General features: G+C 36.0%; 1 protein-coding gene across 1 annotated transcript; it reads left to right on the forward strand.

The window, feature by feature from the left end:
* The first annotated feature begins 12,805 nt into the window (after positions 1-12,805).
* Positions 12,806-16,631, forward strand: LOC113778772 (cytochrome P450 84A1). Its single transcript, XM_027324263.1, has 2 exons — positions 12,806-13,860; positions 15,754-16,631. Exons 1-2 carry the CDS (start codon positions 12,931-12,933, stop codon positions 16,375-16,377), a joined length of 1,554 nt encoding a protein of 517 aa, XP_027180064.1. The 5' UTR covers positions 12,806-12,930; the 3' UTR covers positions 16,378-16,631.
* The last annotated feature ends 4,450 nt before the right edge of the window (positions 16,632-21,081 follow it).

Consider the following 21,081-nt stretch of genomic DNA (forward strand, 5'->3'; position numbering starts at 1 on the left):
TGGGGGTGAATGAGGCCTCCAACTGGAGTCCCTCTAAGAAAATTCCAATAGAATTTCTGGTTGGTTGTTGTATTGGTAGTGGTGCTCGTGTTGAGCATCGGTAGCTTGTTACTCTAGTCAGTGCATTCCAGATAAGTTCCATAACCAGATATTATGGCAGACTTGTTCTTCCCATCATTTCTACCCATGTGATTTGGAAGCTAATGCCCTTTTCTTCAAGCAATCGTAAACTAGATCCATATTTTTCTGCCCTTTTTTGGAAAAAAAAAGAAGAAAACTTTCGGGTGCAGTCAGGTAAAAGCTTGGATTGCATTTTCCGTCATTTTTCATGGAAAAATTACTGTAGCGATTTGATGTATGTGAGGAAAAAAGGTAATAGGGAAATGTGTTCACGGAAAATAACGAAATTTTTCTACGGAAAACAGCAATCCAAGCAAGGCCTTATTATTGATGGACCAACCAAATAAAAAAAAATCATGGCCATTTGCAAGTCACGATCTCCCCCTCGCTGGGCTGCAAAAAGAAATCCAAAGTGATAGTAGAATAATGCTAATATTAATTGTATGTATTTGCCCAGAATGATATCCATCGGAATTGCCTTTTAGTCACGAGTCCCGCTGTGATAACATAAATTTGATTCCCCGTTGGGCCAAGTCTACAACAGAAGTGGAACATGCTTCCTTGCGTCTTCTCTGCACTGATTTGCTGTCTGATTAGGGCCTCAAGGCTGCGCTTGGGTTCTTTTTCACTCCGCTTTATTAAAATGTAAACAAAGACAGTATTCTGTAGATTCTGGTGGTGGCCTATTTATCTTCGGTCCAATTAAACGTACGTTCCGAGTGTTCTTTAAGATAATTGGTTTATTGCCTTTTTTTTTTTGATAGATGCTTCTATAGCTACTATGTCTTTTTTTTTAAAATTTTAAATGGGAGGTTTAAAATTTAGAACTTTTTATTTACAGTGCTTCCACCTTACTAAGGGTGTAAACGAATCGAGACTCACGAGCGGCTCGATTCAAGCTTGACTCGAGCTCGAGTTGGTCGAGTCAAAGTCGAGCTCGAATTCTAACTCAAAATATTAAATTCGTTAACTCACGAGCCGACTCGCTAGCTCAAGTGTATATATATATATATATATATATATATATTATTTTAATAATAAAATTATATAAATATTCTTAATATTTTATTTTTTTCCTTTCGGGCTTGAACTTCAAAATTGTCAGCTCGTCGAATTAGAGCTTGAGTTCGAGTTCGATAAACTTAAGTCAAGATTTAACTCGATAAGGCCAAAGATCGACTCGATTCGACTCGTTTGCAGCCCTACACCTTACTATTTAACCTAGCCCTCCTATGGACTACCATGCCTTACCATTCCTAGTGTATTCATGGCCTGGCCTAGCATATTCTTCCTTTCTTTTTTAATTTTTTTTTATTTGGTTATCTTTTTGCTTTTTTTTTTCAATATTTTTAGAAGGCCAGGGAGGATAGCGAAGAAGACAAGAAGGGAAGGGAAAATGGATCGGTGTAATTCATATTTTTATCCAAAGACCCTTAATCACTCAATAATGTGACATCGATGCGTCTGACCTAAAATTGTTAAACTAATTGATTGATATGTTATGGATTTTCAATGGGGAAACAAATTGGCCGTTGTCCTTGGACGGCCAACAACGCGGTGCGGCTCAATAGTGCTGCTACAATATTGAGCAGTCCACCAGAAATATAAAATTGAGAATGATGGATGCTTAATTTCTTTATGAGTGTTTATTTTCTTCCCACTTTGCTTCGCGTGATGGTAATATGCAGTGGAAGTGGCTTTTCGGAAGTCAACCGTCCGAATCTGCACAAGTCAAGAAATTGGCTACATAATGAAAATTGGGTTTGGAGAAAAGCATCATGTTTAATTATTTAACTATTTGTGGGTCGTGTTTAGCAAATAATAATAATAATATGCGGGCAACTAAAAAAAAAAAGAAAAGAAAATTAATAGCACGGTCGGTCGGCACTAATGAATCAGCAATACTTCATATGAGCTTTGTTAATTAACTTTGGTGATCTGCGAAACTCCTCAGTCACCTCTTTAAGCATTTTCAGCATCAAATGTTTTCACACCGCCACAGCAAATCTTCGGTCGAACAAAAAGAAACGTTAAGGCCACTTAACAGAAGAGAGAAGTAGGAAGTTTTGGATGTGATCTTATCATTACTTTCCTATGGCTGCAGTGGACAAATGTGTGGACGTGTAAGCTTTTCAATCCAACGAGAGTGGAAACAAAGTATCAAAAGTAATCGACCTTTATTCATGGTTTAAGGATTGAGTCCAGATCCAAATAATTTCTTCGTTTGGAACGAGAATCACGGTGTTGCCACCTTCTCCCCCTTCCTTTTCTATTTTCAGGAAAACGTGTCTTCTTCATGTTATGGCATGCCTCCTTGGTTGTATAGAAAACCCCATTTGACTCCCTCTGCTATACTTTACTAGTATGATTCCTAAAATGAAAAAAAAAAATACTCCACCAACACCAAATTAACTAGAGTAAATGAACTCAAACTCGAGTAAATTGAAACAACTCATGGTGATGAAGAATATGTTCCGCACCTCATTTCTTGAAAAACATTAGCTGTTGCAGATGCTGTAATTAATCATGTAGTAAAGTAGTAATATATCTATATTATTTTGCATGAAAGACAAAAGTTAGGTAGAGATGAACTTAATTAAGTAAAAAGGGATGAACTCGTTATTTGTATACTATCTCATTGACAGTGGTCCGTCAATAAATTAAGATTCAAGTGGATAAATGCCTGTGATGAAATGTACTCTATGAGGAATTGGCAAAAAAAAAAAAAAAAACTATTAATTGCTCGTTACAAAAGACAAATAATACAAGTCAAAGAGAAAAATCCAGGTACAGAGCCAAAGCTAGCTGAAAGGTGACATATTTCTCCCACCAAGTTGAATTTGCATATTCAAGATTGAGTTCATGCATGCCCTGCCCATCGGGACTTTAATTGTCATGGCCTATGGGTATTGGTGTACTTCACTTTCTTGCCATTGGATGCAATGATGATGATAGCATTGGGTAGCAATCACATTATTAGGGGGCACTTCGCATTGTTTTGATATTTTTAGTGGAGACAGATTGATAGTGAGGTCACAGTGATCATACGTTGAAGTAAGAAGCCATTTTGGCCTGGTTTGAATAGCTCAAATCTTGATTTACCAATTATTATTATTTTTTAACTATATCTACATCCTTGACCAATTCAAGGCCAGTTTTATTTTATCCTTTCTTGAGTTTACTTGTAGACTTGATACAGTTTATTGTCGGCTGAGTTCGTTCTAAGGAAATATCAATATCATCAGATACTGATAAAGATCAAGCTGGATGCTCCAACATTGAAGTTAATGTTTCACCTTCTACCCCTTTGAAACTCTATTTTTAAACTGCCTAGAAAGAGAGGGCGGCATCCTTTTCTCTTTTCTTGCGTTTGAAATTCGTGAAGATCATCACACACAGAAAAAAGGAAAACTCTGTCTTGAAATTTCGTACTTCATACGCCGTATAACTCTGCATGATTTTTTTTTTCAAACCCATTTATCATATTCTTTTACAGATATAGTACGAGGAGGTTGTTTACAGGAATATATATATATAGACTGAGACTTATAAAACTGAAGGATTGAGTCGAGTAATTACGGGTAAGTACATGCACAGATTTAAGAGCTACTCTAAAAAAAAAAAATAACAATCTTCTTATTACTTTGAAGTTTGAACTTGCTAGGTCACCTAGGATGAAATTACACGTAAGAACCGCTCAAACAGCTTATGTAGTTATTTAGCAGAACAAGTCGCAGATTACAGAATGGAATGAACTAGATAGGTCACCTAGGATGAAATTGTACGTAAGAACAACTCAAAGTTCTTATGTCAGAACAAGTCGCAGAATAGAGAATGGAAGGTTGGTCAACGAAATCTTGTTGTAGGAAACACTCTACACATACTAGTCTCTATTCTTTTTTTTTTTTTTATTGTTAATCAAGATTTTTTATTGTTAATCAAGAACGACAAGTACTAGAGTTTAATGTTTGCACTCAAATCCTATCCCACATCGATCGAAAGATCGTGAAGTCTTTTACTCTGCGTTTAAGGTACACAAGAATCCTGTTCTATCACCGATTGTTTCCGTCTCAAAAAAAATTAATGTTTGGACTCAAAAGTATTAAAACTCCACCTAACCCTATGACTTCTGAATTAGTCAAAGCCAATACTCACACGTACCATCGATCTAGAGGCCAACCCTTTTGCGTATTTGACCGAGAGTTCACCTTAAAAAAATCATCGACTAGAAATTATGAAATATCTAAGTGATGGATCGAAATATGAGAATATGAAATACGTCATCATTTAATTTGTGTCTATTGTAGAAGTTGTAAGTTATTTAGAGTAAATTTTTTTTAACTAAATAGTCTTTAATTTTCACTTGTCATTAACTTGAAGGTTGTTAAAAGCATTTTCAATTCACTGTTTTACTGGGGACGCCCGCATAATTTCGTCTACAGCTATTTTATTGATGAAAGTGTGGGTCAATCTTATTGTGTAGTAGATTGTGTGAGTAGCCAATATAGAATTTGTGTTGCAGGAACCACGAGAGTCGTAACCCAGCACATATAACTATCTGAAAAAAGCATCGTGACAGATTAAAAGGACAGAGAGAAAAGAAAAAGGGAGGGGGGGGGGGGGGGGGGTTTCAAACTAGCATATTCGATATTGATCGTGACAGATTGCTGATTTAGAATTTGGGATAATTTGAGAAACCTCTCGTGACGTTTATGACTATTTCACTGGCCTCTTTTCGGGTTTCTAAAATTATACTAACCTCCCCTAAAATTAATTATCTTGTAACATTTAAGTCCAATTAATAATTAAAGAGGGATATTTGGAGAGAGAAGATAATATGATTTCATTATTGCCCCTTGCCTACTATATTATTTAATTAATTTAATACCAACCCATATATTAAAGAAAAACACTAAAATTTGCTATTTATCATTAGGAATTAAATCACATATAATATCAAAAAAATAGCATATCATTTTATATTTTTCACTTCATATAGAATCTAAATTATTCTTTTCAGTTACACACCCATTAGGATCTTATATAAAATGATATACTATTTTTGATACCATATGTGATTTTATTTCTAATGATAAATTGCAAATTCTAGTGTTTTTTTTAATATTTGGGATGGTACTAAATTAATTAAATAATTTAATAGATAAGAGACAATGATGGAATCAAATTATCTTCTCTTACCTAATATCACTTTTAAACTGTTGGTTGGACCTAAATGTTATAAGATAATAAATCTTAAGGAAAGTTAGTGTAATTTACAAAATTTGAAGGAAGGCCAATGAAATAGTCAGAAACCTGAGGGGAGGTTTCTGAAGTTATCCCTTAGAGTTTTAGTAAGACTCTTTCGTGCATTAGTTTCTTCTCTTGCATTCTTCAAAACAATCCGCATGGAAAATATGCAAGCTCCACGGGATATGTGTGTATTAGAGTCTAGAGACTGTCAATGGTATTCAATACCATAGTCTACAATCTAGACTTCAATTTACAAAGCTTTACGTATGTAAACGTATTAGATGCAAAAACTCAGTTCTTTTTGTCTGAACCCAAAAAAGAAAAAGGGCCAAAACTGGAGTATTGTTGGACGACATTATGATCACTTTTTAAAATTATTTTGGCCACATCTGGTGAGAGATGATTTTCAGCCTGCAACATGAATCTTACCAAAAACAGACAATTCTATCTAGGATTATTATACCGTTTTTGGATGAGGAAACACTTTCCGTTTATTTCCCATGCTTCAACAGTTCAACGCTTATCTAAATAATATGGAATTCAAAAAGGTTAACAAGGAAAAAGAAAAAAAAAAAAAAAGGAACGGTGGGAACTCTTTTTTTTTTTTAAAATATATAGAAAAGATCATCACATTTAATAAATCTGCACTAATGCCCTCAGGGGCTTGGTCTGGTGGTTGAGGGTGCTGAAGATGGGGCTTCAGGTCCCTGGTTCGAACCTTGCTGCCAGCAAGTTGTTGAGGGTGGTGAATAGTCTGCGGGGTCCACTCCCTGCGGGACACACCTAAAATAAAAAAAATAAAAATAAAAAAAATAAATCTGCACTAATAAATAGTAGAAATATATCAAATAAAACATGACATAAATATATGCGGATCTGAAATCAATAAATACAATATGATGATATAAATTTAACCAACATGATTTTAGTTTGACATAGACCAACATGTTTTTTAATTTGAAGAATTTAGATCAGGTCATAAACTAAAGCATTCCCAAGGTTGCAGATCGAGGTTCAAAAAATAGTTAAAGGACATGTGTTTTTAGATATTTTGGAGTTTAACAACTTCTTTTTTTTTAAAAAAAAAATTCATGATGTTTTAACAAGTTCCTATAACCACGGTGGGAAAAAAAGACTTTGTCTATTAAAAATATGCCGAGGAAAAAAAAAAAAAAAAAACCCAGGGCGCGCCAAACGGACTCCAAGTTTGTAATGTACCTTTGCTCACAATGCTCGTATTATTATCGTCTCAACTTGGTGTATTTGACCCCTTCCCACTTACCGCAGCCTTCTAAAATTGCAGTATAATTGAAGATTAGCAACGATATTTTGACATTAGAATTTTGTGGAACGATAAAAATGAGAGGCTGCCAATTCTTTTGATCCGATCTCCAATCCTGATCCCAACAGTGCCTTGACCGCTGCAAAAAGTAAGGAAGCTGTCAAAGATTGAATTCCCTGTGGAATAGAGTGACATTCAAACTACTAATTACTACTAAACCACCAGAGCGGTGGTTAATTAATGTCACCGAAAAAACTAAATTAAAACAAATTAACCTCACAACGAGTGTCTACAAAATTCTTCATGTAAACATTTGAAGGCCTCTAGTCTCAAGGATAGCTCCGACGCTCAAGTTAATACGAGCTGTTCATAATAATTTAAAGAAAGAAAGCGCGGAGTTGTTGATGATCTCTAATGAGTAAAGTATGAGAGGTATTTATAAATTTTGGAGGGACTCGCTCTGAGAGCGGAGCGTGGACACCACATCTATCTATCAATTCGAAAATCTGATCTTAAAAAGGCAGAAAATATATCATCTTGCAAGTAATAATCCAACAAGAGCAAAATATGAGAAAAAAAAAAAGGAATTAACCACGTCTCAGCAACTCATACACTATTTAATTCAACATTATTATTACCCAAAAAAAAAAAAACCATGTTGATTCCCAATCATATATATGTGTGTTGCTTCGACCTTGTGGCTGTCTGTTTTGGAACATAACCAAAATCCTCTTTTTAAGTCAGATATCCGTCAGCAATTTCGGCCAAAATTTTCTTCGTTTTCACAATATTAATTCTAATGAAGCAGTTGTACGTAGATTTCTAGCAAAACTTGCTGATCAACGAGATATGTATAGTGTCACTCCTGATCGACTAGCACAATTATCAGCATAAAAAGAGTAACAGTCTAACAACCAAAGATTTTGATATCACAAAGTTAATTTTATTAAATTTAAATTTATGATTTCATGGGTTGCAAAAGTATTAGTATCTGTTGTGTGTAAATCATATTTATTTCGTGCTTTATCACTAAAATATATTTTGATGAACGATCTCGTCATGAATTTGTCCCATAATTTCAATGATCACATGGGAATACCACAAATCCCTATCATTGAGTTTGAGTCTAAAACCGAGAAAAGAGTTCGATCAAACGATATATTACGCCGAGCAAAGATTGACTTCAGGATCGTAACAATTTGCCTTTGCCCATATGGGTTGAAGATTTGACATGGACGTTTCCATGGCAAACACCGGATGATTGTGAAATTGACAATAATGAAGGAAAACATTCATCTTAAAAAATTGCTTTTCCAAGATCACAAAGTAGCCAAAGACAGGAAAAGACCCCCCCCCCAAAAAAAAGGGAAAAAAAGAGAGAAGAGGCAGAGAAAGGAACAAGTTAGGAACTGACTAATTGTATGTCATTGCTCTTGCAACTATGACAAGACCCCAAGTTTGGTCACAAATGGGACAAAAGTTCGTATGTGAAAACAATCTATACAAAATGCATGTGTTGTGTTTTTCTAAATGGAGCTAATTAATGCTAAATGCTGATAAATTTAATTAGTTAGGTAGAGAAGTCCGACTTGTTGATGTCTTGATCCCAAATCTATTAAAGTACCACCTAACAAGTTAGAAAGTTTACCAAAATCTTTATCTGTGGTCTCCACACATTTTTGACTGTACGTCTAACAACAATAAGGAACAAAAGAAATGGCTCAAAAAAAGTGATAGACGAGTATCCTTGATGATTTCTTCTTCTAGTCCTTCGATAAACTTACCCAATCTTTCGAATCAATAATCTAATTTGTAAGAGAAGATATATAATAATTGTTAGTGTATGTATTTATATGATAGATTAGATGTGATTTAACTATATTAATAAATACGCATCGAACACCTGTTAGAAAAAACTCTTCTTAACAAAATATTCAACAAATGTCATCTTAAACATTTTTGCCAAGGAAATCAAACACAAATCTTCCAACATGATATAGAGTTTATGATTGATTACCAGTATGAAGAGGATAGAAGTAATCAAGTGGAAAATTATTGTCCTAACGAAGAGGAGGTCTTAAAAGGAAAGGAGAAGTGGATGACATTTTCATGGTCCTGCAAGAACTACTTGATATAGAGTTGCCTTGACGCACCATTAACATATAGTATTACTTTCTGTTTTGAGCCCCAAAATTGATGGATAAGCACCAAAAAAGAAAAGAAGGATGAGTCACTATGAAAACTCTAGAATCATCACTTATCCATTGAATTACATGATCCTTCGCGAAAAATATTCGGTCTTTAGCAAAGAGATCAACAAGACGCGACTAGACCCATTTCCCTACGTATAAAACCCACTTCTTATTCTCTATATCACAAGTACACGTTATACAACACTAATATAGTGCCCGGCCCTAAGCTTTGAGTTTACACCATTATCCTCTTAAGGACTTTTCTAATGTTCTACCATGAAAAGCTTGTAGGCTTCACATCAACATTCTCGTTGTCTTTCTTTTTTTGATTTACATAGCTACATTGTTTGGTGGAGGGCTGAAAATCCTTTACTGCTCACCGAGTTTCCATTGATTAATTAGTTCGAAGAATTTTTCTGATAGGTGTTCATCACGGGCACTGCTTGCTTATTTGAAATGCTGTTTTACGAATTACGACAACCATTCATGCAGGATACTATTAAGAATGCAACTAAGAAAAGGAAACTTTTTTTTTTTTTGGGGCATGTTACAACTCCAAATCCCATACAACCCACAAAATTCCTATATTTGCGATGTTGGGCGGATTAGTTGGATCCTAATTAGTTCGAGTGGCGAGTACATAACTAGTTCGTTCATTCTTGTTGGTGATTTTGACTGCAACCACCGAATGTTTTGTTTGCTTGCAGTAAGATCACTTAGAATGGCAGAAAATTATAGTTTCCAGTCTCCTTCGACTTCCTCCTCCTCACAACTTGGTAAATAAGGCTAGCTACCTGAAATTGGAAGAGACGGAAAGCCACTGAAGCTGAAAGTGAGTGAGATAAAGAAACGTATGGGTAATGTACGTAAAAAAAAAAAAAAATTCTGAAAGGGATTCGAAGCTTATTTGGAACCCTGCTGTAATTAATATCTGCCGAATAACTTGGTTGTCTTATTTCTATGGCTTGAGTGCAAAAGCAGAAAAATTAAAACGTTACCAAGTCTGTTGCCCAAGAATTCTGGAACGTCATTATTTCAAAAAAAAAAAAAGACGTTAAACTGATCAAGACGCAAAGGCTAAGTCGCAACTAATCTTGGCTTAGATAGCAAGAGTAATCATTTAGCAATTTGTATCAAATCAGATGCCGAATTATCATATAGATATAGATATATATATACTTACTTCCATTCGCGGATCTCAATTATTTAGATAAGTAAAATCAAGACGAGAAAATCTTGACAACTCAGAAGTGGTGAAATGATATTTTCTCTGGTTCCAGTGTCTATTCTTGAAAATGACTCCAAATTATCTGTGAGGTTTTGCATCAATGTCTCTCACCTGTTTCTTCAATTGCATTGTGTATGGAATTGGTAGCTTAGCTGTTTCTTAATAATAGTAACAATTTTGACACATTAGCAAGTTAATTATGGAAAACTAACACCATTGCATTTGTGCTTATCAATTATAGAAAGTAATGGACTAACTGTATGGTATTAACACTTTATCCTGAACTGTCACTTTGATATGCAGAGTGAGTTTATGCCTGTCCTAAACTTGATTATATATAAAGTTAGCTTGTGCCTGTTTTAAAGTAAGTTCATCATAACAAGTCAATTCCATAGGACCGGACGTGTGAACAATTCAATTGTGATTTTTTTACCAGAAAACAGGCAAATTTAAACTTAAAATCCGTGAATTAATATATGGCATTCTAATTGTTTTGTGTACAACATTTTGGTTCATAGTTCGATGGCTTCATTGCGTTCTCATCATCAATCTATAGTAAATTGTTTCGTCTTGTTCGAACATAGTATTAGTACCATATGCCATCAACTAACTAACGAAACAGCAGAAACCAAAATTTCGACTGTTACTTTGTCCGAGTCACAGCAGCAACCTCCGTCGATTCCTTTTTTTTTTTTTTTTTTTTCGTGTTTTTATTATTCTTAATTGAACTTTAGTTGTTCTGTTGTTTGCTGTTTTTCTTCTACTTTCAGAAAATTTAAAAAAAAAATTAAGGAAAACAGGTATTAATTTCTTTCTAAAGCTTCAAGGCCCTTTAACACTTAATCTGTTGATATGTATTGTAACAGTAAAGAGAAGCTCGCAGAGAACCACCCCTGTCGTTGCATATTATATATACTAACTCTGCAACAACCACCACAGTTAAGACCTTGCTCGCCACTTCTTAATTAGACTTAGAAGCACATTTCAGTTTTCTTGTTTGCTTTGAGCTTACTTAAATTTGAAGATTCTTGTTTTGAAAGAGATATTTTTTACTTAATAACTTTTGTGGGTGTGTGTGTTTTTTTTTTGGCACCTTGCTCTCAAATGGGGTGTTCCTCTCAATTGTATATCTTGAGATTGGGATTTCCATTTTTTTTTTTTTGGTGTATATAGATACTTGAGATTGAGATTGCCTTTTTGTTTTGTTTGTGTATTTAGATAGAGGAGCATATACGTGTAAATCTGAGGTGAATTCTAGGTGTACAAACATTAATTCTTTCCTGATCTTAATGAAAGGTATTACAATTTTGGTAAAAAAAAAAAAAATTCTGTGGTTTTTTTAATCTCTTAAGAATAAACATATTTATTATTCATAGTAGAATTGGCTCTAAAATCACTAATGATAGATAGTGTGTGTATGATTAATAAAAATGGGAGTGCAAATAACATTTTCTATAAAAAACTACGAATCTAAGCCTACCAAACCTCGTTCAAAAACGTAGCAAACAGTTTATGTCGGTAGGGACGGTTGGAAAGAAATTTTTAGCAGCATGGGATGGGGGGCTGAGTGAATAAATTATCTCAGTACTGTCACCACGTGTCTAAATGTGTCATGGAGAGATCCTTCACCCGCAGATAAGACAAATTCATGCCAAATACAGTCTACTTATAAAGTAAGCAATTTGAAATATACATAACCACAACGATATCCAGCTTCTACGACATGATCCCTTTTGGATTGAAGGCTTGGGAAGGTTGTCATGAAAAAACAGTAATTCGAATTTGCCACGAAAATGTCAATGGACAAATAGTGTATACACTCGTAATCATGTAAAATTTGAACTTTAAATTTATATATATATATCTAAATCCGTTAATATATATACTATAAGAAAAGATTTATTCATGTTTAATAGAAAAAATTTGTGCAACACAGCTCACGTTCTACGCGGCCACAGAGCTAGCTCTGTTATCATAGTGCAAGAAATAATTGAGTGTGTTTCGATTGTAATTTTTTTTTTTTTAAATATTAGTCTACTTGCATCATACTCTCAATTCGCATTCGACTTTTTTTATTTTTTTAATAATTTTTTTATCTTACATGCATCACATTAAAATATATATATCTTATCCAAATCCGTATCCACCGGTGGGTAATGATATCTCAAATAATCTCTTTATTCAAAACTGTATCCACACCGGGAGAAATTTGACACATCTGCATGAACCAGCTATAAACTCTGCGGTCTCCCTCGGCATGCCGTGGCATTGCTGGCACCTTTAGTCTTTTTTCCCCCACGTTTTTCCTTCAAATACATCTTAGGTTGTCCATTTGTTACGACTATAATTGTTCCCTAGCTACGAGGGCAAATTACAGAATTTCTTTTTGTTAAAGAAATCTCAGACAAGACAGAGGGGGAAAATAGAAAGGAAAACGAAAATACAGACTTCTGATGAAACCTAACGAAGGCAGTAGTGTGAATCTGATAACTTTCAATTTCGCAACTCCTTCACTCAAACCCACAAATTCATAATTACCAATATTATCGCTTACCGATGGGGACCCATTGACTTATACTACGTATTCTCAGCCTAATAAATGTGAAAAAGAAATCTCAAAAAAAAAAAAAAGATCTCCATTTCATTATTATCTTTAACTCATTTTCCCAAACAGTTCTCGAACCAACTCCCGCAAGTAGGATTCACCGCCAACCTTTTATATAAGGCAACTCCCTGATATTCACCACCAAAAGCCAGCAACGCTCTTGCTCACTTGCCGATTCACTTGCGCTCGCTCGATTTCACACACACACAAAAACGCTACTCCCATCACAACATACAAACACACAAAACTGATCATGGAAAAGAAAATGGATTCTCTTGTTCAAGCTTTAGACACCGAGACCATGTTACTTTTGTTGATATTCCCTCTAGCCTTCCTATTTCTTCTATCAAGATTTCGAAGTAAACCCCATCCACCAGGGCCGAGAGGGTTGCCTTTGATCGGCAACATGATGATGGTAAACCAGCTATCTCACAGGGGACTGGCAAAGCTTGCCCACCAATACGGCGGCCTTTGTCGTCTAAAAATGGGCTTTCTAAACATGGTAGCGGTGTCCAGCCCCGAAGCAGCCCGGCAAGTGCTTCAGGTTCAAGACAACATATTCTCAAACCGTCCGGCGACTATAGCCATCAGTTATCTAACTTATGATCGGGCTGACATGGCCTTTGCTCACTACGGCCCGTTCTGGCGCCAGATGCGAAAGCTTTGCGTGATGAAGCTGTTTAGCCGCAGAAGAGCCGAGTCGTGGGACTCTGTAAGAGATGAAGTGGATGACATGATCAAATATGCAGCTTCCAACACTGGCTCAGCAATTAACCTTGGTGAATTGGTATTCGGGCTTACCCGAAATATCATTTATCGGGCAGCTTTCGGGTCGAGCTGCAGTGAGGGCCAAGATGAGTTCATCCAGATTTTGCAAGAATTTTCCAGGCTCTTTGGTGCTTTTAATCTGGCAGATTTTATCCCTTGGCTATACTGGCTCGATTTACAAGGCTTAAACAAGAGGATAGTTAAGGCTCGGGCTTCGCTTGATGGATTCATTGACTCTATCATCGATGATCACATCGAGGCAAAGAATAAAAGGAATGGTTTAGCTGTTGAAGGAGACAGCGATATGGTGGATGAACTATTGGCTTTTTACAGTGAGGAGGCCAAAGTCAGTGAATCAGAAGATTTGCAGAACTCAATCAAGCTTACCAGGGATCACATTAAAGCCATCATCATGGTAAGATATTTACAATCGCATCATCCAAGCATTTGCATCGGAAAAAAAAAAAAGGGTATGAAGAAGATTCAAATAAACATCTGCAACCGTTTCTTTGTGCATGAGATTTGAGTAGCTTGTATTATTATTATTTTTTAAATTATAACCAAAGGTGGTCTTTTGTGCTTTCATTACGAAAAAGAAGAAAAGCATGGTTGATACTTATTCATGCGTAGGCAGTAGCAATCCTATATAAGCAAGAAGCCTTTTGTACTTATCCGCGAGATTAATTTTGTTCATTTAGTTTTCTTCAGATTGGTTTTTCACCAACAAAATTCTTTCAATTTGTTCAGCCTTATGTTTTCTTACCAAACAGCAGATTTGATATGGGTGGACCCGGAGATTCTTGTGTTCTAGTGGATCCCCCCCCCCCCCCCCCCAACAAAAAAAAAAGGCTTGCTTTCCTTTCCAAAAGAAATGTGAAAAAGTTGCTAGTGGTTTTTTCCTAGTCCAAAGAGTTGCCTCTTATTTTTATTTATTTATTTACTAGTGGCTTATTTTCCCTAGCCCAGAGAGGAAATGAATGAAATTTTGCTAGTTGCTTATTTTCCCTATCCATTAAAAAAACAAAAATGAAATATGTAGTGGCTCTTTTTACATCCTCACCCCCACTTCCAGACCCAAAAAAAAAAAAAGTTGCTAGTGGTTTATTTTCAGTTGTCATACACAGCTCCAACGTCATCTCACATATTCCCCACTTTTTCCCAAAAAAATTAGCTATAAGGTGACAGAAAATCCTTCAACATTAGCAAAGTAATCACCAATTAATGATCACAAAAAAGCTTAAGTAATCAATTTTCTTAGAGAATAGATCCTTGTATAGCTTGCTTTGTGCTCTAAGAACTTCATTTGCAATTGTTATTTGCTTGTATAAGCGGTTTGCCTACTAATAAATAGACCACTATTTTTTTATTTTTATTTTTTAAGAAGAAGCTTAGGTAGTCATCTATATATGGTTACTTGTGATTTTATAAAATCAGAAGCCCTTTCAATCTTCGTATTGAAAAGCTCAAGTAATCATCTATGGTTACTCAGGACTTAATTTATTTTTGAATTGTCAACTTCTAATTTTTTTTGTTTCTACTATAGGGAGAACTAAATCTTGCATATTTTATTACAGCTCGACACAGGGGGATGTTGATACCAGTCACCCCCCTTCTTTTTCAGTTATTCATATGCACGAATGGTCATAATATACAATAATTAGGATCCATCAATGCCAGATATAAATAACGATTAACTTGTCATCTGAATTATATTGAACTTTTAGCTGATATTTTGCGTGCTGTTCTGGTTTCGCCGGACCATCAGTAAGACCTTCATGTCTATGATGTTGAAATACTAATCTTATCATGACTTGCTCAATTTTATCAAGCTCTTCTGGAAAATTTCATCTTTGGAATGTTTCCAAATTCTTAAAATTTACATCATCTGCAAGTCCCTTGTCTGTTTGACATTTCTATTTTGCTTCAAGTCCGTCCAAATTTATGACAGCCTTCAAATCCCATGGCTAGTAGTCCATTTCATACTTGTGCTGAATTGACACAAAATTAAATGAATTAAGAGATAAAGATTTTGTGCTTCTTAAAAAAAATACGAAAAGTCTAACGCAAAATTAATTTCTTCAATATTTTCTGGGACCCCTCGAAATAATCTTCCCACCTATCAAATCATTGGTAGGTAAAAAGTGTCTTATGTGCCAAAAAAATTGGTTACTTAATCCTAAACTAACAAATGCCTTCCGCTCACCAAATGAATAGATTGATTTAGAATTAGAGCTGCATGCCTTCCTGTGTCATTAGCACTTATGGTGATGGTTGTCCGTATTCAATATTCGTCCGTCTCCTTCTACAGGACGTAATGTTCGGTGGAACAGAAACGGTCGCGTCTGCAATCGAATGGGCCATGGCCGAACTAATGAAGAGTCCGGAGGACCTCAAGAAAGTCCAGCAAGAGCTGAAGGACGTGGTTGGCCTCCACCGGAAAGTCGAAGAAAGTGACTTGGATAAATTAACCTACTTCAAATGCTGCCAAAAAGAAGTCCTCAGACTCCACCCTCCTATCCCTCTCCTCCTCCACGAGACCGCCGAAAATGCCGAGGTGGCCGGGTACCAAATTCCGGCTAAGTCCCGGGTTATGATCAATGCATGGGCGATTGGACGTGACAAGGATTCATGGGAAGATGCTGACAAGTTTAAGCCCTCCAGATTCTTGAAAGATGGGGTGCCGGATTATAAGGGGAGCAACTTCGAGTTCATCCCGTTCGGGTCCGGCCGGAGGTCTTGTCCGGGGATGCAACTGGGGCTTTATGCACTGGACATGGCTGTGGCTCATATGCTTCACTGTTTTACGTGGGAGTTGCCTGATGGGATGAAGCCCAGCGAGCTTGACATGGACGACGTGTTCGGACTCACTGCTCCGAGGGCGACTCGCCTCGTGGCCGTGCCTACTCCGCGTCTGCTTTGTCCTCTCTATTAGAGAAGGCTGAGTACTCGTGATTGGCACAGGGGGAACAGGGTGGTTTTCTTCAACTTCTTCTTCCTTTTCTTTCTTTCTTTTTTTTTTTTTTGTCAAAATGATATTATTATATGTTTGAGAGAGAAATAATCGACTGCAAGGTCGATGAATGAGAGGTTGGGTAGACTTGAATTGTATCATTGTATGTCGATATTTGAAACTCTAATTTTCATTTGTTTCTATGTGCAAAATTTGGCTCTAAATTTCTCTTGGTATTTCTTTCTCGCAATTGCCAAGAAATTTGTCTTCGGCTCGTCTTTTCTTTCATTTTTATATTTTTATTACGAGAAACCACATCCACAATATATAGTGGAATTTATACGTACAAATTACTACTATAACTTAACAACTGACTTACAAATACAAATAGTGGGATGAAAATATACGGGATCCTCAGTGCCACTTTTCCAGTGACAATTCAGTGACTGGACCGAATTAATTATCTCAAATATAAGTAATTATACCACAAATTAATATATTCCTTTATCATGAGGTAAATGGCAAGCTCCCTTCGTTTAATTTCGACTCAAAGCATGTTTGTCTTGATGCTAAAATCAAATTGTATTCTTTTTTCCATACTTATTTAACGCTACAATCCAATTTTATTCTTTTTTCCATACATATTTTGCATTCCTCTTTAAATTGTCAACTTTTTTTTTTTGTAAAGTATATTGAATTCGATAACAAACATACTTCTGTCTGTACGTATCCGATCAACGTAATAATAAAAATTAATGACGCAATACTTGCAATTTAAGCATGCCAAGAATTTATGGAACGCAATTAATGCGTATGCATGACGAGGCGGGAGACAGATCCTCCTCCTCCTCCTCCTCCTCCTCAAAAGGGGCATTGAAAACTGAAAAAGTCGCGCACAGCCCCGTCAAATTTCAGCGCATTTACATCTTTTCGTCGTTTCGCCCATTTCTCCACAATCAGTAATAAGAGATAAGCATAATCGCTTGGGTACAAGTTGACACAATTACAAAGAAGAATAATCATTTCACCGCAAAAATTCATATATTCAAATTTCACTATGATTATATTGATAGGTGATTCATAAAAATCTTTATTAATGATTTATAATCTCAAAATCATATATTGATTCATGATGGTGATGATCGAAATCGAATACGTTCAAACTCTTTGAAATTAAAAAAAAAAAAATCACAATCACATTTACATTTTATTGATGGTGTGGGTCCAGGCCGACATTTGTTTTTACCCTCCTTTTTCTAATGTTTGTGTGTAGTAAATAATATAGCGGTCCTGCTTACATTAGGCATTTGAAGAAAACGACTAGCAACCCACCCCTAAACCCCTGTCAATATGGTCCCCCTTGCACAAAAAAAAAAAAAAGAGTAAAGATAAATCATATTTATTTGATCACTGAAGAGGTGATTTCTGACCGGTTGGAATGACCCGAGAGCTGGAAATGTCCCGGTTTGGAAAGGTCACAGCGGCAAGGTCACCTGCTTAAGTTACAAGATGGGCTGAATCCCCCGATATAACATTCTTAAAACCGTCATTCCTTAGGTTCATAAGATAGTAATTCCGTAAACAATTTAACATTCTTAAAACAAACGAATTCTGTGTTAAGTATGTTATAATTGCGTGATCCAAATAACACAAGGGTTTGGCTAACAAGTAAGTGAGCACTCGAGAAGGGCTGAGCCTTTAGGTAAGGTAATATTGATTGTTTATAAAGGTAAAATTAATTAGAGAAAGTGTATAAAATGTTATATAGATATACTAACAAATATTCACCGAACACCACGGGGGGTTTGTTTAAAAAAGCGATAGAATAATTGGTGCATTAAACTTTATTTATAGTACGTATAAGATTATTATATATAGATGCTTACATGATGCAGGATGTGATTTTGCATCACTTGGCATCATTAGTTTCACACCACGGGGGTGGGGGTTGGGTTTAATTAGCGGGTGAGAGTGCAAAATGTCTGATGCGGACTTCTCTCGATCCCTCCTTTTAACTCGCAAGCCATCTAGAAGTAACTCTACAGCTTTCAGGATGATTCCCCACTTGGCTCTAAAATGGTCAGAATATTACGCTTTGTTTGTGCTGTCTTTCTCTAGGTCGTAATTAACGTTAAATCAAACTAGTTTGACATCATCATTATTATTATGTTGATGGTTTCACGGAATCAGTCCTCTTCTTGCGTTTAGATGTAATTTCTAGAAATATCTTTGAAGAACTTGTCAAGATCATAACCGGCCGGACCTTGAAACGTGAATGGTGAAGACAATAATAACCTTAGAGCTCAGCTTGAGAGTTGAATTGGTGAGGGCGGAGGAGGGTTGATTTGATTACTACCTACAGCGCCTGCCTTGGACATCCAGCTTCATGTAGAAAATTCATCCAAAGCACAAGAACACGACAAATGCATGGAATCTTGGACGCAAACAAATAAATAAATAAACACACACACACACACACTAATAAATAAACAAATAAATAAATAAATGAGAGACAATCCATGATGAAAGTCTTGAGTGAACAGCGTTCACACGTGTGTGTATATTTGCCATCTTTTGTCGTTGAAATATTCCTTAACCTCAACGGCCAGAATGTTACGTTCTCCTTTCTTAGTCATGCATGTTGCTAAAAATTGCCTAAGTCAGAGCAAATATGAATACAATTTTGAACACTTTGTTCAATGAAAGAAAAATGAAAGGTATATATATATATAGCAAAATAAAAGAACAAGAAGTAAGGAGAAGAATGAAATATAATGGAGAAAGGTACATTTGACGACAGTTCAATGCTAACAGGAGTTAAAGGTTGTTCTCGATATAATTTTTTACTCCCACAAATACCACACGGGATCCTCGGTGTTACTTTTTCAGTGCCACTTCTATATTTATACCAAGTGTCCTATTTATTAAATTTGTCATATGTTGTTTATTTAAATTTCTTCTACCATCACGTGATTAGTGGGATTGGCACCGGATTTGGCACCGAATAGTGACACAGAGGATCCCAACTGAACAAATACCACTTGTTTCTGAAGAGGAGATTAATTAGATTGGATAAGCACTTCGGTTAGATATATATTGTTTTATATTGTTGTGAGCTTTGACATCACTGAACAGAACCTGATATGATATGTCATCTTCCCCGAAAGGATCTTTAACTACTCCTCCTAGTCTTACATTGTAGGTGAACAATAATCCGCCACAGAACAAACATCCTGCTCTATCTGCGCGTAATTATTACTATATGTACAGACATATTGACTAACGTCACAGAAAGCTTTCGGCTAATATACTATCGAAAATGGCACTCTACGTTTGTTGATGACCACAAGGTAACTGAGCCAGCCACATGTTTAGTATACACCATATTGGGAAAACTGGGTGGGCACTTAATTAGGAAATTGAAAGTTTTAGGTTAAAAACTTGACATGAATTTGTTGGAACTGACCTTTAACAAGTACTACGTGTGCCAATTACATACGCAGGTATGATCAACAAGTCCGGTGGAGCAGTAATCAGTAATGTAATCAATTGGTGATAGATAGCTAGCTAGAGGCCGCCAGAAGCTCTTAAAACTGGGAAAGAGAGAGGCAAATGGATGTGATGGTTCTCATCCGATGGACCGGACGGTTCTTGGATGTCTCCATCTCCGTCTACTCGAACCCATATCACATTCTCGTAGCCAGCCAGTGAAATTTCAAGCAATTTTCCGTTTCTGCAAGAGCAAATTATTGCAACCTCACCTTTCCTTTTCTTTTCTTTTCTCTGTTTTTATTTTAATTAAATGGAATTCAGGATTATGGCATGATAAGTTGGACTCAACTACGCCCCGTCTCCCTCCGGGGTTGGTCCAGGCGTCACCGTGTCGAAATTCCTGTGTGTCGCATGGGAATGGTCCACACTCCACAGAATTGACGCCGGAACATTTTCCCTTGAATCTTATCTATATACTGCTATCTACATATTTTTTACACTATTATTATGTTTCACGAACAATTTTCAGCTTCCCACCCCCATGAAAATGGAGAGAAGTCAAGTCCAATTTAACTAGTAACCCTGATCTTTTTTTTTTAAAAAAAAATATATAATAAATTTAAAAAAACACTAACTTCGTAAGGTATATGAATGTGGTGCAACTTTGTGACATCAATCAATGAATTTGATACAAAGTAATATTTGTACAACTTCCTAAGGTACATGAATGTGGTGCCAAATGTTCGTGTAGACATCTAGATGCATTACGTCTTGCACATTAATTTTCATTTCTTTGCGTCCACGGGTCCAAGCTTGAGAAGAAAAAAAATTAATTTTCTAGATAGACCTATAGCATCTTCCAGTCAGCATCTTCTTTCCTTCTCTAGCAGTCACTCTTCAGATAATCATGGGTAAAACGTAAAAACTGCGTCTTTGAGTACGCATAGCAAAAGGCTCATGCAGGTCTCAAGAAATCACGAACAAATAAATTATATGATTGATACTGAGATAATTGTGCATTTTATTTAGCGGTATTTGATCTTAATTTTGGCCACTTATTATGCAAAGTACTGGGTTTCTGCTCTAAATTGGTATTTATGTTAATTGCAGGCAATTGGTGTCAAAAAAGGTAAAAAGAGGTGATTTTCCAGAAAACTAGTCATTCCAGAGCGTGCTCACGCCAGAGACCGCGTA

Source organism: Coffea eugenioides, chromosome 7 (genome assembly GCF_003713205.1).
Source record: "Coffea eugenioides isolate CCC68of chromosome 7, Ceug_1.0, whole genome shotgun sequence".
Classification (NCBI taxonomy): Eukaryota; Viridiplantae; Streptophyta; class Magnoliopsida; order Gentianales; family Rubiaceae; genus Coffea; species Coffea eugenioides.

Bases quoted from the DNA above. Each gene is read 5' to 3' on its own strand.
- LOC113778772 (XM_027324263.1), top strand. From the start codon at position 12,931: ATGGAAAAGAAAATGGATTCTCTTGTTCAAGCTTTAGACACCGAGACC. The intron at 13,861-15,753 runs GTAAGATATTTA...CTCCTTCTACAG, and splicing joins ACATTAAAGCCATCATCATG to GACGTAATGTTCGGTGGAAC.